Raw genomic sequence first — 14,544 nt, 5'->3', positions numbered from 1 at the left:
AAAAAGTGATGTGGAAAAGGACTGGACCCTGCTTAAATTGCTTGCTGTGCATGGAACTTCGTGCTCCCATCAGTTCACATTTATCTCCATCTTAATCTCCGAATTGTCTGGCTGTGTGTCGTCCGAATATTAAAATACACTTAATGCAACCAGATTAATTAACAAGCCATTTATGGTGGCCAGTTCAGATAAAGTTCTCACTTTTAGTATTGCTCTGATATTTTGCTCTCCTGACACATTTGGAATTCTCCGGTGGCATCAGTACAAGAATTGCCCCTATAGGGACAGCAGAATATGAACACGGAGCACTGTATTACCATGCTGCTCTGTGAGGAGACCGTAGTAATAAAAGCAAAATTAAAATACACAGTCAGGAAATGTAAAAGTCAAGACTCCTACAATAACACTAACTCCATCGCATTTGAATACATGCAGTATTTTGTATTCCAATTTTCCTTAATAAATGTCTAATTGAATACATATTGGGTCATATGTGTAGCTGGTGTAAATTAGGCATAGCTCCTTTGACTTCTGTGGCGCTATACCAATTGATACAATCTGATGATCTGGCCCATTTTTATGGTGATAAATCTTTAAATACACAGGATGTGCAATATGCCAAGTTAATGTTGTAGAGCAACAACTTAATGTTTGCATTTCCTGTTTCTTTTTAAAAAAATTTGACGTGAAATCTTTACATTCCAATTCATTTTTTTCCTCACTTAATTTCATAGACTTTTTTTTTTTTTTTTTTAAAAGCTGGGATTGGGAGAGGAAAGCTTAAACAAACTGCACTGCTGCCAGCTATCTGGGGTAACAGATGGTTTTCTTGGAAGTACTGCTCTGGTAAAGTGCAAACTACTAACTAGTGATTCTTCGCTTGTGCTTCATGCTACATTGCAAGCTAGAGATTGGATTCCCCTGCTGGGGTGGGTGGGGGGCGCGCGCACACACGCTCTGTGGGAACTATCCACTTCGAGGTCGGTTTGTTCAGCCATGCCAGAGCCCATGCTATTGTGGCTACGCTGCTCTTTATATTCACGCAAACTCATCGAGCTACCGCAAGTATGTGCCCGTGAGCAGAGGAATCCTGCCTATCCCAAGAGGAGCTGGCGCATATGTGCATGCACATGCATCCTTGTGGGGGCCAAATCCTGACTTGTGTAAATTGTCATGGCTCAGCTGAAGTCAGTGGAGCTATGACCGCTTTCTCAGTTGGTGTATCTAACCGGTCTGTGTAGTGAATTATATTAGATTTCACCTGAAATGGCAAGACTCTGAATTTCTAAGCAATTCTTTCCAGTTCTGCTCTTAAATGGGTAGAGTTCAGTGCCCACATCTCTAATGAACAGAGACTGCATCCAAACCAGAGGCGATTTAAACATCTGACAAAGATCTGAAAACTTCAGCTAATCCAGTTTAAAAAAAAAAAAAAATGTATGGCTGGGGGGGAACCTTTTGTTTTTGTAGATTGAGGATTATACTGCAGGTTGGCATTCCTACAGTATTAACTTAATTAAGCAGGAATGTGATGCTGCATTCCTGGACTGAGGGGAGGACTGCCACGATTCCAGGCTACACTGAGACAAGTGGGGGAGAAATAAGAAGGGGAAGGGGCGGTGGGGGGGTCACTTGTTGTTCAGGCTCTTTATGAAATTTTGAAGTTGGGCACATGTACTTAAAATATCACACATGCTGTTCAGAAAAACCTATTAATTATCATCTGAACATAGTTGTCTGTATTGCCCTAACCTGACCAATAGGATTAAATTGTGACCCAAGTTATAGGTACTCTGAAATTATGGCTTCTTGTGGGGTTTATCTCCGCTGCTGTTTTATGCCCTGTCCAGGCTACAAGTCTTAATGTCTGTAACGCGTTTCCATTATAGTTGACTCCAAGCATAGTTTGTGTATAGATGCAATGTGGCTAAAACTCTTGGGAGCCATGGCCATCTAACAGTGTTTCAACCTTGCCGGAGGCCTAGGTCTTCCATGGTTGTGTTCCTGTAATCTGTTCAGCACACTTGGGGACAGGAAGGGGATACTAAATGTGGATGGGACAGTTCTAATAATCTTTGTGTAACTTAACTGCTTTGGCTGCTTCTCCTCTTCCCCAGCTCTGTGACAGATATAAAGCCCCACGTGCTCCTGGTGTTAAGCTGAATGCATGTCCTCCAGACACTTCCCCCTCCCCTGCTGAGGCAGTGTGGGATACTTGCTCAGATTTTTCCCAGAATGCACTGATAAAAACATGATTGGGCAGCATGTCAGATGCACCCAACACAAGTGTGATGTCAAAAAAGCTGCCACATGGGCACAAACTGACCTATGGAACGTGTGAAGATGAATGTGTCCTACCCGGTTCCAAACCATGATTAAAACCTGTAGTGTGGACAGGGCCTTTAACTACCCCTGAAATAGTTCTAGACACTGCTTAGATCCACATCTAATGCGATGTGATATACTGTGATCAGAAATGTTTCTAATAGAGCAGTCTAAAATGAGGAGGGGTAGCCTGTAACAGAGGAGTCATCTGTAATTGCGGGCCCCATGTAGGATAGGATTGCATAGCCACACACATTGCTGCATTATTGTTCCTGCTTGAATTGGCCACATAATTGTGCTCCAGAATACAAACTTTTCGTCAAGTCTCTTGCCCAAGGGTTGCAAAGAGACTCTTCAGAGTGAACTATTGGTACTTATGTGGTGACAGCCTGAAACAACATCCCCTAAGAGGGGTGGACTGCCTCATGCATTTCCAAGGGCTGTTGACACTGAAGCCTGATTGGGAATACTTTTAAATGTCATTGTTAACTATTTCACTCCTGTCCTGGTCATCTTAGCACAAGCATCAGCTAAGGTGCTTCTTCCATTGCTGTTAAACGCAGGGGTAGATATTGTGACGGGAGTGCCAGCCATTTGTGTGGGAAAGAGGAATTCAAACCACCTTTCCTTCATAAATTTAAAATCAATTTTGTGGCTGCTCTTGCCCCAAAAAGGGATGGAAAGATAAGATGCAGCCTCCTAGTGTCAAAATAACAAAACTTCTGTATCTTGTGGCGTGCCAAACCCCCTAATTCTGTCTTCCCAAAAACCTCCGGTCCCCCCACCACTGGCAACACCTGCAATGCTACTAAATGCATTTCTGCACAAAAAGCTGTGGCATGCTAAAAGTCTGGGGGCAGCATATAATGAATAGAATTTAATATGAACGTAAATAACAAACAGAAGTTTACTGACTGGGCTAGTTTGCTGGAGGTGAGGGTAAAAGGCAAGGAAACAGGACTCGTGGGGCAGGGGAGTGCTGCTAATTCAGAGGTTTCTGTGACATAATTTAGGGGTCACGTTCTCATAATTAGGGTCTCATGTGCCATCTACAGACAAGACTCCCTGTCATAGTAACATATGGAACAATGCTGGCCCAGCATGGAGGTTACTTTTTGCATTTAAAAACAAAACACCAAAAACTTGCTACGTCTGTGTTCTTAGCTTGAACTTGTTTGGAAAATAGCTGTGATGTAATCCAGAGCAACACTGGATAACTTTTGAACCCTCTTGTGGTTAGAATGCTTCAGTCCATAGGGTAGACAAGGAAAGGACTGTCAGTGTAATCTACTGTTCTTTCCACACAGTTGCTGGTTATGCCAATTTGCATTTCCTGTTTTTCCCCTTCTTCAGTTGAGCTTTGAACATCATAAGCGAAAGCTTCAGAGTCTCTTCCACCCTCCATTTCAGGTCTTTCAGGAACAAGCTCTTTTGCTTGGTACTTATGTCATTTGTCAAAACGCTCCTTCCCCTGGAGTGAGACCAGGGAATAGTGACTAGTCACATGAATGTGCTCAGCTGAAATTACCACTGTAGCCTGAACTACTCGCAGGTCTTCTCTTGAAGACTTGAGAAGGGTCTAAAATGTTTTCAGTAGCTGAATTTGTTTTTGATACTTTCGTACACAGTGTCACTTACAAAATAACCAGATTTTTGAAAGGCCCACAAAGTGATTTCAAGACAGTAGTTGTCCAGGTGGCCTCCCTTCATCCCCCGCCACCTACTCTCTTAGCTGGAGAACATTTCCAACAATTCATGGCAAGCTGAGTTCCTCCATTTACAATCCAGTTGCTCTAACTGTGTAAGAAAATTTGGACAAGAGGGGAGATGAACCAAGCTTTCAGCAGAGTTTGGGCGTGTTGATACGTTATATTGGGGAGGAGTCGTCTCTTGTTTTTGTGTGAGGGGGCGCAATCAGGTCAGAAATACCTGGATGGAGGAGACTCTGTATCCATTTCATGGATAGGGGATGGTATGTAACATACCAGCTCTGGTAAGAAGGGAGATTACTGAAGTTTTCCTTTAAAGCCAGTGTTGCTCTGTTAATTTGATGGTAAGGTTAGCTCAGCAAGCTGGCATTTCTCCCTTCCATAGTGGGTTCACCTCAAAGAGCAAGTATTGGGCCTTATTGTGCAAGATGCTGAGAAACCTCCACTACTACTCAGCACCTATAGGGGTCGGGCCTGTTTATGAGCTTCCTTCCAAGCCCATGTCCCCAGCAGCATACAGTTGGAGAGCAAAGCCCTGTTTCCCATCACCACCTCCCTCACTGGTGCCTATCTAGTCCTGCTCTGGGGTTACATTTACTATTATTCATGTGCACTGTTGGAAAACTATGAAAACTGCCTCCAAGTATTTGTCAGATAGGAATTTCCATTTCTGAAATAGCCACCATTTCCTACCAGTACCACCTTCTCTCTTTCTCTTTCAGACAATGAATATGTATTTATGGACCTGGAGCAGAAGCTTAGCAAATACTTCTCAAAGGAATGGAAGAAAGAGACTAGCAAAGTAGGTCAAACATGGTTTGCATTTCAGACCTTATTAACTTTGTGATGCTATGATTACACCATGAAATAGAGGCCTCCAACTGATGACTGTGGAGCACTTGCTGGTGGTCTCTGGCGAGCTTGTTGGTCACATGGAACTGAGTCTCATAATTTCCAGATGCTAAGTTGGATTAAAAGAGACTAAAACTAAATTAAGAACTTTACACTGCCACATAAGCAATTGCTGTAGTTGCCACGGGGGGTGGGGGTGTTCAGGTGCCCATAAAGGGGATGGGAGTCAATGAGCCACTCTTCTGAGAGGTTTCAGAGTAGCTGCCGTTAGTCTGTATCCGTAAAAAGAAAAGGAGGACTTGTGGCACCTTAGAGACTAACCAATTTATTTGAGCATGAGCTTTCGTGAGCTACAGCTCACTTCATCAGATGCATCCAGTAATTGCTCCGTGGAAAGGTTTGAGAACCACTGCTGTATAAACCAGAGCAGCTTTTGGGTAAAATGGTTTTGCACGGCCACTTGTAATAACCTGTGTACCATACCGCATTTGACTATGAAACACAATGGGAGCTTGAGTTGCGATTCAACAGAGGTGTGTGGAAGAACAGCAGTTGTAGGGAGGAAGCGTATTTGTATTAAGAGGAATCTTGATTTCTTTCCACTAGCTGAAATGTCAAGAAAAATCATGTGAAATGAATAAGGCATGTGTCTAGTTGTTTAGTACAAGCCATTCTAAAATAACACTAAGTCTTTTTTTATTAGTAGTTTGAAGATCCAGTCCCATGCCCAGTTGTCATCTTTTTACATCAAAACAAAATTTTAAGAGTTGAAAGTAACACAAATGTTTTCATTAAACGGCGTTGTTAGGTTCCAGACATGTTTGTACATAAGTATTGTCTGTTACCGCTCTCTAGGAAGATATTTTGTTCAACAGGTGAATTTGCGGTTTCTTCCACCTTGAGAGAGATCACTGATTCCAGCAGTATTCCCCATTTTAACACAGTATAGCATCTTCCAAAAGAGAATAAGCTTTTAAAATGCAACTAATGGAATTTGGTGCTGTGGAACCAGTCAGGGCAGCATGCCTGTGCAGGCACTCATGTGGCCCGCATCACTGTAGTAACTGAGCGCCTTGCAGTAGTTGCACTCACAACACCTCTTCTGAGGTCGGAGAGTATTTAGATTCTCATCTGTAAAATGGGGATTAGGCCCAGAGAGGCTAAGTGACTTGCCCAAGGTCACACAGGAAATCTGTGGCTGATTATGGAATAGAATCCCGGTCTCCTGAGCCTCCCAGTCCAGTGCTGTGTTGGCTAGCTCCCTTCTCCTTATCCCTTCATTGACAACAAAATGGCATCATTGTGCACTCTGCAAAATGATTGTGTTGTGTCTGGATTTTTTTTTTTTTTAAATGAATTCTTTGGCAATGTAGTTGTTACTGTTTGGTACCATAGGTGTGCTTGACACATTATGTATATTAGGAGATGGATCTGTGACCCAGCACATGCTTGGACCTGCTTATGTAAGTGAAGTTACGTACTGACCAGACCTCAAAATAGACAAAGCAGAGAAGGGAAGGAATGCGAGACTTTAACTGTGTCTTAATTTTTATTGAAAAATAGATATTTGGTGCTCAGGGGACCTCCCCTGTAAGGGAGGTCACAGTTTAAACTAAAAATCTTGACAGTGTTCTTTTAAACATCTGTAGTTGTAGTCTGTGAAATTGACACAGTGTCTTCCTCGAGTTCATGGCTACATGAAGGTGTGAATAACCAAAGCAAAGGGTTCGCCCTGCTAGCCCCAAGAAAAATGATCAGTAGCAGCCTAGAATGGCTCAGCCTTGGTCAGGAAGGGCTGAGCATATTGCAGAGGTAAAAGGTTGTCTTTTCCTGAGAGTGGGGCTGAGGGCTGGCAGCATAGGGTATAAGAAGGCAGGAGAGCTTGGATGCTTCATTTGTGTCTTGCCTTGGCTGAATGTTTCATAGTGTCTCATTTGATAAGAGCTTCCAAGACAACTGCTGTACAGCTAAGTGTAATGAATTAAAAAAAAAGAAAATGTGGGGAGAGGGTCTGGAGTGGGGAGCAATGGGCAAAACACAGAATAGTGAGGAAGATCATGAGCCTCTGGGCTCACGGGAAAATTGTCTAACGCTTCCTTTTTTTTTTTTTCTCCCTTTGCCCTAAAGGGGACAGAGAAGTTTACCCCTCCTTTTGTTGCCTTCTTCAGAGTGCAGTACTACGTAGAAAATGGAAGAGTCATAAGGTAAATCTGTCCAGGGTAACAAGTTTATTTTTTAATAAAGCTGCGTTAGATGGAAAAACAAAAATATATGTCCTTTGAAGAGCTCTTTCCTTCTCTCTGTGGGTGCTGTAGTCCTACAGGCATTCTCTGGAGATCAGTACTGATGTCTGTCAGTACATCCTTTTATCCAAAGGAGTCGACTTCCATCCTGGTAGGATTCAAACTGAGATGCTTTTCAGCTATCTTTTTAAAGCACCATGCTCCAATAATTTAATGTTGTTGGTTTTTTTAATTGTTTTGCATCTAAACAACTCTAAGGCTGACGTTAGAGAAGTTATTACGAAATTAACAGTGAGCACCCTCAAGTTTGTTGTTCTGCTGATATGTAATCTCCATTCTCACTCCCATGCTTTGATTTAACTGTTGCTCTTCTTCAAACTCCCCATCCGTTTGCCCACAACAACTATGGCAGCCTTGTTTTCATATCCTTTCCACACCCTGAACTTCAGTCTACAATATTTTGTCCCTTCCTCCTCCTTGTTCGGAAGGCTTAACTCTTTTATTTCTCTCTCTAGCTATGGATGTAGGTAATATTTATTAAAATGCAGCCAACAAACCTCTGATTGCACGTACAAGATTAAAAAGAAAATTAGACCAACATTGGCAAAATGATGATAGAAATTGTTACTCTAGGATACAGCCTAGTATTTTTCCTTCGGTAATTTATTTTTGGTATTTATTGTATCTGAGCCATGCGCATGCTAGCTAATTTGGATGTGGTCACAGGGAATGACTTACGAGTTATAGAATTTTGCATTTGAGTGGGTTCCATTCATGTGGAATATAGGATGCACACAACTACCCTTCCCTCCCCATGCAGAACAAAGGATGATTCAGTTAAAAATGAACAACTGACAGTGTTTTTGCATCAGCACTGCTGGTGTGGTTCTGGCCTCAGGGCAAGCCAAGAGCTGGAAGCATTCAGGTTGATTAATGTCAGCATAATCTTTGCTCCATTTAGGCATTTTGCTGTCCTCATCTGAGTAAGACTGTTTTATTTTCCTCTTTGGACTGAGTGGAGAAAGTTTCCCTCTGAGAGGAGGAAGTTTTTCTTACTGCTAAATGGAAACTTCCCAGTATTGTTCATCTTCCTCTGGGTATGTCTACGCTGCAATTAAAAACCTACAACTAGGCCATGCCAGCTGACTGTGGCTCGCAGGCTTTGGGCTAACGGACTATTTAATTGTGGTAAAGACAGTCAGGCTCGGGCTGGAGCCCAGGCTTTGGAACCCTGAAGGTGGGAGGGTCCCAGAATTCAGGCTGCAGCCTGAGCCCAAGAACATCTACACTGCAAGTCAGCTGGAACAGGCTAGCTGCAGATTTTTAATTGCATTGTAGATGTACCCTTTGTATCTCTCCATTGGCATCCAAGCTTCTTTCCTCTGCAGTAGTAGTAAAGCAGAGAGAGGTGCACAGAGACATGTCCATGCAATCATGGGGTTTCTTTAAACACACACACTGAATCAGAGTCCTAGAAGGGAGGTCTTGGTTCTGTGACCGTCTATCCATCTATTTATCATATGCTCACTTTCCCTAATAATATCCCCATTTAGTACTTCTACAAGATAACAAAAGCAAATCCAAGGTTCCTGCCACTATTATCTACCTCCCAGGCAATTCACTGATACATTAACTCCTCGCTTAACGTTGTAGTTATGTTCCTGAAAAATGCTACTTTAAACGAAACCATGTTAAGCGAATCCAATTTCCCCATAAGAATTAATGTAAGTTAGGTTCCAAGGAAATTTTTTTCACCAGACAAAAGACTGTATTTTATTTTTATATGTGTGTGTGTGTATATATATATATATACACACATATACACAGTATAAGTTTTTTTTTTTAAACAATTTAATACTGTACACATCAATGATTGTGCAGCTTGGTTGAGGTGGTGAAGTCAGAGGGTGGGATATTTCCCAGGGGATGCCTTACTGCTAAATGATGAACTAGCACTCGACTGAGCCCTTAAGGGTTAACATGTTGTTAATGTAGCCTCACATTCTACAAGGCAGCACAGAATGGAGGGAGGGGAGACAGCATGGCAGAGAGAGACTGTGTGTGTGTGTGTGAGTGTGAGAGACAAATGCATTGACCCCACTCTAAGTACATTGCCTTTAAGTAGATCAGCAAGTTGAGACAGTAGCTGCTGCCAGCAAGCTCCCTCCATCCTGACCCTGTTGTGCCCACCCCCCCGCTCTGTGGGAATGGGTAAAAGAGCAGGGGGCAGGAGCGGGGGACCCGCTGACATTAGCACCCCTCTTCCCCACCTCTCTCCCTTGCACAGCAAGCAGGAGGCTCCTGGGAGCAGCTCCAAGGCAGAGGGCAGGAGCAGCACATGGCAGTGGGGGAAGGGACAGTTGAGCTGCCCGGCAATGGCAATTGGTAGCCTGCTGGGCTGCTGCTGCACAGGGAACTTAAGGGAGCGGGGGGCTGCTGGCCCACCCCGGTTCCAAGCCCCCACCACTAGCTCCAACTCTGTTCCTTCCGCAAGCAGCGGACAAAGCAGGCAGCTGCCAAACAACGTTATAAGGGAGCATGGTGCAACTTTGAATGAGCATGTTCTCTAATTCATCAGCAACGAGACGACGTTAACCGGGACAACTTTAAGTGAGGAGTTACTGTATTGTAAAGCACTTTGAGAGCCTCAGCTGGAAGGTGCAATACAAAAGCAATGCCAGTTCTAGAGAGGAAGGATGGACTTTTGGTTGAGACGCTGGACTGGGACTCAGGAGATCTGGGATCCTTTCCTGGCTCTGCCACAACTTCCTGTGTGACTGTTGGCACTTAATTGCTCTGTGCCCTAGTTCCACCTCTCCCAGAAAAAGTGATCATGAGAGTTCCTTTCTTCAACCTTTGTCTATTTGGATTGTTTAGACTGTAAACTTTTGAGGACAGAGACTCTTACCTACTATGTACAGTGCCTAGTGCAGTGGGGCCCTCATCTTGACTGGGACTGTGATGCTACTATAATTCAGAGAGTAAATGGCTATGAAAAAAATGCAGTTTGTACACATCAGTGATTCCATGCGTGTGTCAGTTCTCGACAGTGAAGCAGCAAGCGACTGGCCATACCTGAATGTGACCTCTCTTTGCTCTGGCTTAAATACAGCTTTTTTCTGTATCCTGCAGTGACAAGGCAGCACAGCACCTGTACTACTGCCATCTCAAGGAGCAGCTGTTGAGGTCTCGGTGCCTCCACAAAGAAGAAATCTACTTCCTGCTGGCTGCGTACGGTTTACAGGCGGACTTGGGCAACTATGTGGAGAATGTCCATGTTGGGAAATATTTTGAACCTCAAGCCTATTTCCCGCAGTGGGTAAGTTTTCACCATGAGAATGAAGCAGATTAGTCTGCAGTGGCAGCAGGGACTCCCCAGGCTCTGTCGCTGTACGTGGAATGAATCCAACAGGGCTTTTTCTCCACTGAGGCTTCTGTTCTTCCCAGTCTGAATCCAACAGTTAAAGGGCAAACATTTTGAGAAATAAAATGCATTGAAATGCATTTGCTTTTGCATCCTAAGATTCTCTGAAAATCTCAAGGGGCTGAAGACGAGTAAAACTTACCTTCAGTACCTTGGCCCTATCACATTTACCTGTGGGGTGGACTGAGCTCAGTGCAGGGTGGCAGTACATGAGGGGCAACACCAGTTGGTCAAAACGGAGAGAAAAGGATACCTTGGTGACTTCTCATTCTGACTTGACTCAGCTGAGAATTTCATTATAATCCCTCTGGGTATGGTTTTTTGGCCACTAATTGGTCTTGAGTCACTTGTGTCTCATTGTCCAGTGCTTCTAGTACGTACTTTAAAGATTTCAGTTTCCATACTCCATTTTTACGGATTTTTTGGGATGTTTGGGGACGGTTTGGTGTCCTTTTTTTTTTTTTTTTTTAAACCCTTTATGGTGACTAACTTTGCCTGAGGGCAATGACTGAACCAGTCACGTGTCTTCTGGCCATTCAGTATCTTTGGAAGGAGCGCACAAACATGCAATGTGCAGACTGCTTCCTGCACCATTTCCTACTCTGCTGTTACGCATGGATGCAAAGTCAACCACCACAGTCAGTGAGAATGCAAGTAAATGACGGAGGTAGAGGATGATGCTCTGGACTTGGAGTCAGGAAGCCAGGGTTCTACCGGCTCTGCCTCCAACCTGCTGTGTGTATCCTTGGGCAAGTCTCCTCACCTCTCTGCCTCAGTTTCCCCTCCAACCCCAGCTGTTTCCAAGCGTCGGGGAGGGGAAGGGTTCAATGGAGAAGAAACGAATGGCATCAGGAGGCAGGTGTGGCAGAGGCAGGGCAAGTCTGGACTTTTATACTCATGAGCCCCAAGCTACTTCTCCTCCCACTGTGCACAAATACTCCCTGATCCCTGGCAGAATTCTTCCCACTGGACTCTCTTCCACACCCTGGAAATTGCAGCTCCCAGATGATATACACCTGGAATTACGTAGTTTCCAAAGGGTTTAAAAAGGTGGGTCTGACAGAGACTGTTATAGGGCGGCTATCAATCTTTTTTAATCTTGCAGACATTGCAAAGGCCAAGGCTGAGCACAGCCCTGCTACACTGAGCCACAGCCCCAAGCATCTAGATGATTTATTATTACAGATTGCAAAATCTGGCATCCAGGGGGATGCTTTTCCCCCTGTCCCCAGGGTACAGCAGGGAGACACTGCATGATCTACTTCTTTAGCAGCATCTGGTTCAGATCGGTGGCCGAGGGCTACTGCAACCCAAATAATAATAAATACAAAGGGTGGAGCTGCAGGCTAGCAAGTGGGAAATCTGGCTTTGAACTCTGGACTTGGCTCCCAACTATAGCCTCGTGATGCTGTACAGCTGCTGGCTGATAAGATCAAGAGTGACATTGACAGAGCTCAGCCTTCTTGGTAGGATGATTATAGTCACATGAGGCCTGTGCACAGGGAGAAGCAGGGAGTTTGTATAAGAAGGCAAAAGAAGAGCTTAATATAACTATGGAAAAGACTCTGTTTTGGTCACTGTCCATTTCCTTGCTTGGGCAGTTTGCTCCCTATTGAATATTCTCAGGTGCTTTGCACAGTCTAGTTTTAAATGTCCTGCGTAATAGGGCTTTGTGAAGAAGCAAGTTTAGCATAAATTTCCTTCTACCTCTGTTGCAACTGTTCCCAACCCAGCCTCTCCTGTGTGGGGGAAGGTTTTAACATTACCCTAGAATACTGTAGTATTCTACAGTAACACATGGCTGAGTGGTCTGAGCACAAGACCAGGAGCCAGAAACTCCTGAGCTGTAAACTTTGGCACTCATTGGCCCTGGGCAAATCACTTAACTTTGATGCGAATTTTCCCATCTGTAAAATGGAAGGATAGTAATACTTGCCTACCTCCACAGAGGCAATGGGAGGTGTATTTAGTTGTTATTGATAAAGCATGTGAAGGTGAACACTGCTAAATAAGCACCATGTGTAATTATTATTGATGCATACACTAGCATTTCTGCAGTGTTTTGGGCCGTGGCTGCAGAATACAGCAGTATTTTAGGTAGTATTAGATAGCTGCCTGTAAGTGTTTAGCAAAACTGAAACCTGGAGAAGAATTGCCAGGACTAGAGAATACAGATATTAAATACCAAAAACGATGGTCTTATTGCACTCAGGTGTTGCATGTTATGATTTTGCCACATACTTAAGGGGGACCTATTCAGAGACATTATTCTCTAGTATCTTTTGGGCAAATTTAAATGCTGACTCTTCAAGGAGAGCGAGAGAGAGAGAGCTCCGTGAACTTACGTTCCTGGTGGTGGTCAGGTTAACTGGGAAAGAGCTTTCGTTTCCACTCTTGTTTGGTCCTTGCTGTTGACCCAGCTGCCTCCTGTTGGGATCATTGAAAAAGTGCTGACTGTCTCTTTCCTTTGTGGCAGATAATTGCAAAGAGGGGGAGTGACTATATCTTGAAGCATGCTCCAGAGATGCACCAAGAACAGCATGGTCTGACTGCTAAAGATGCAATCCTGAAGTTCATTAAGGAGTCCTGTTTACTGGAAGATGTGCCTGTCCATTATTACAGATTACAGAAGGTTAAACAAACAGCTGCTTATTTCATCCTTTTGTCAAAGATAAATGCGTTGTTGGGTTTCTTTTCACTTTATAAACATTGTGCCTCTAATGTTAAAAGCAGAGGCTTTGCCACATGTGGGAGAGAATTCATTTGTATCTGGGGAGGTTCCACTGATATGCTCAAATACAGTTACATGCCAGACTCATTTGGTAGAGAGGAGGGAACACCGTTTAAGTTCACAGCTCCCCAAGTAGGTCAGCCTCCCTTCTCTAGGAGTAGTTTGGAGTCTGCTCCCATTCCATTGCACCCTGTTCTGTGTAGAGCCACAGCAACTACTGCAGAGTATTTTTGGGTGTATCTGAGGGCTGGCTGAATGTGGGGTTGTGAGAGGGGAAAACATTGAGAAGCCATATGTTATCAGATGAGGGAGATGGATTTTGGGGGGTTGTTGAAAGGATAATCTAAGGGTCTGTCCCATGGCATTCAAGTGCTGTGAAACAGTGAAAGAAACTTATTTGTATTATCATAGCACCCAGTCATAGCCCGGGACCCCTTTATGCTAGGGGCTTTACAAACACAGGACAAAAAGACAGTCCCTGCTCCCAAAGAGCTTACAGTCTAGCTCTGAGTGTGCCCAAATGACAGTTTTTGTACCTTTGTTCTTGGTGTGCATATTTTTCAGATTGGTTTGATTTTTTTTATCTAGTTATTTTATTTCCTTTTTGCCACCTACTCCCTCCCCTCCAGTCTCCCCAGTTGTTGTTTGCTCCCAGGCAGATGTTGTTACACAGTGGGGAGGTGAAGAGGTGCCTCTTGCATTTTGACTTGATAAGTGACCTAGTGTAGGCAGTGGAAGGGCAATATCCAGGGTCAAAGAGCACATATTCACCCCTGGGTGAGTTTCCTTTCCCACTTAGGCAAGCCAGGTCCTAGGAGATGCACAGGGCTTTTCCTGAATGCACGCGGTTCACTTTGCCAGAGCTTACTGAATAATTTGAAGGCTTCCTGATCCAGTCTGTCTTTCTGTGCTGGTCACATTCAAGCAAGGTTATGTCTAGGAGGCACCAAAAGCTTAAGAGGCCTGTTTCATTCCATTAAATCTCTGAGATGCTCCACTTACTGGGAAAACATCAAGAAGAAAGTTTCAGGTTCTCTAGAAGAAATAAGTTCAAATTTGGGATCAGTTTCTAATGGTGTTGATTTAACCTCTCGTGAGCCACATCCACTCCTTCATCTTCTCCCTGCTTTGACTCTAATGCCATTAATGATCGTCATAAGACAGTCTGGCTTGCACTTGAAGGCTATAAGAAACGCACTGGCAGGACGTGATACCGTTTATGTCCAGAGGCATGACAGGTGTGAAATCTGTTGTCCTTAA

The 14,544-nt window shown here is 43.9% G+C and overlaps 1 protein-coding gene across 2 annotated transcripts in view; it reads left to right on the top strand.

The window, feature by feature from the left end:
- FRMD1 (FERM domain containing 1) overlaps window positions 1–14,544 on the top strand; it is a 69,657-nt gene that overhangs the window by 37,696 nt on the left and 17,417 nt on the right. For both annotated transcript variants that reach the window (XM_007071072.4, XM_043543234.1), the window contains exons 4-7: window positions 4,757–4,836; window positions 7,014–7,090; window positions 10,262–10,448; window positions 13,030–13,185. In XM_007071072.4, coding sequence (XP_007071134.2) covers window positions 4,757–4,836; window positions 7,014–7,090; window positions 10,262–10,448; window positions 13,030–13,185 — 500 coding nt within the window. The remainder of the gene's footprint in view (window positions 1–4,756; window positions 4,837–7,013; window positions 7,091–10,261; window positions 10,449–13,029; window positions 13,186–14,544) is intronic.

This window comes from Chelonia mydas, chromosome 3 (assembly GCF_015237465.2).
Source record: "Chelonia mydas isolate rCheMyd1 chromosome 3, rCheMyd1.pri.v2, whole genome shotgun sequence".
NCBI classification, from domain to species: Eukaryota; Metazoa; Chordata; order Testudines; family Cheloniidae; genus Chelonia; species Chelonia mydas.
Note: the sequence above shows the minus strand (reverse complement) of the source record. Positions and strands in the feature narration are given on the sequence as shown.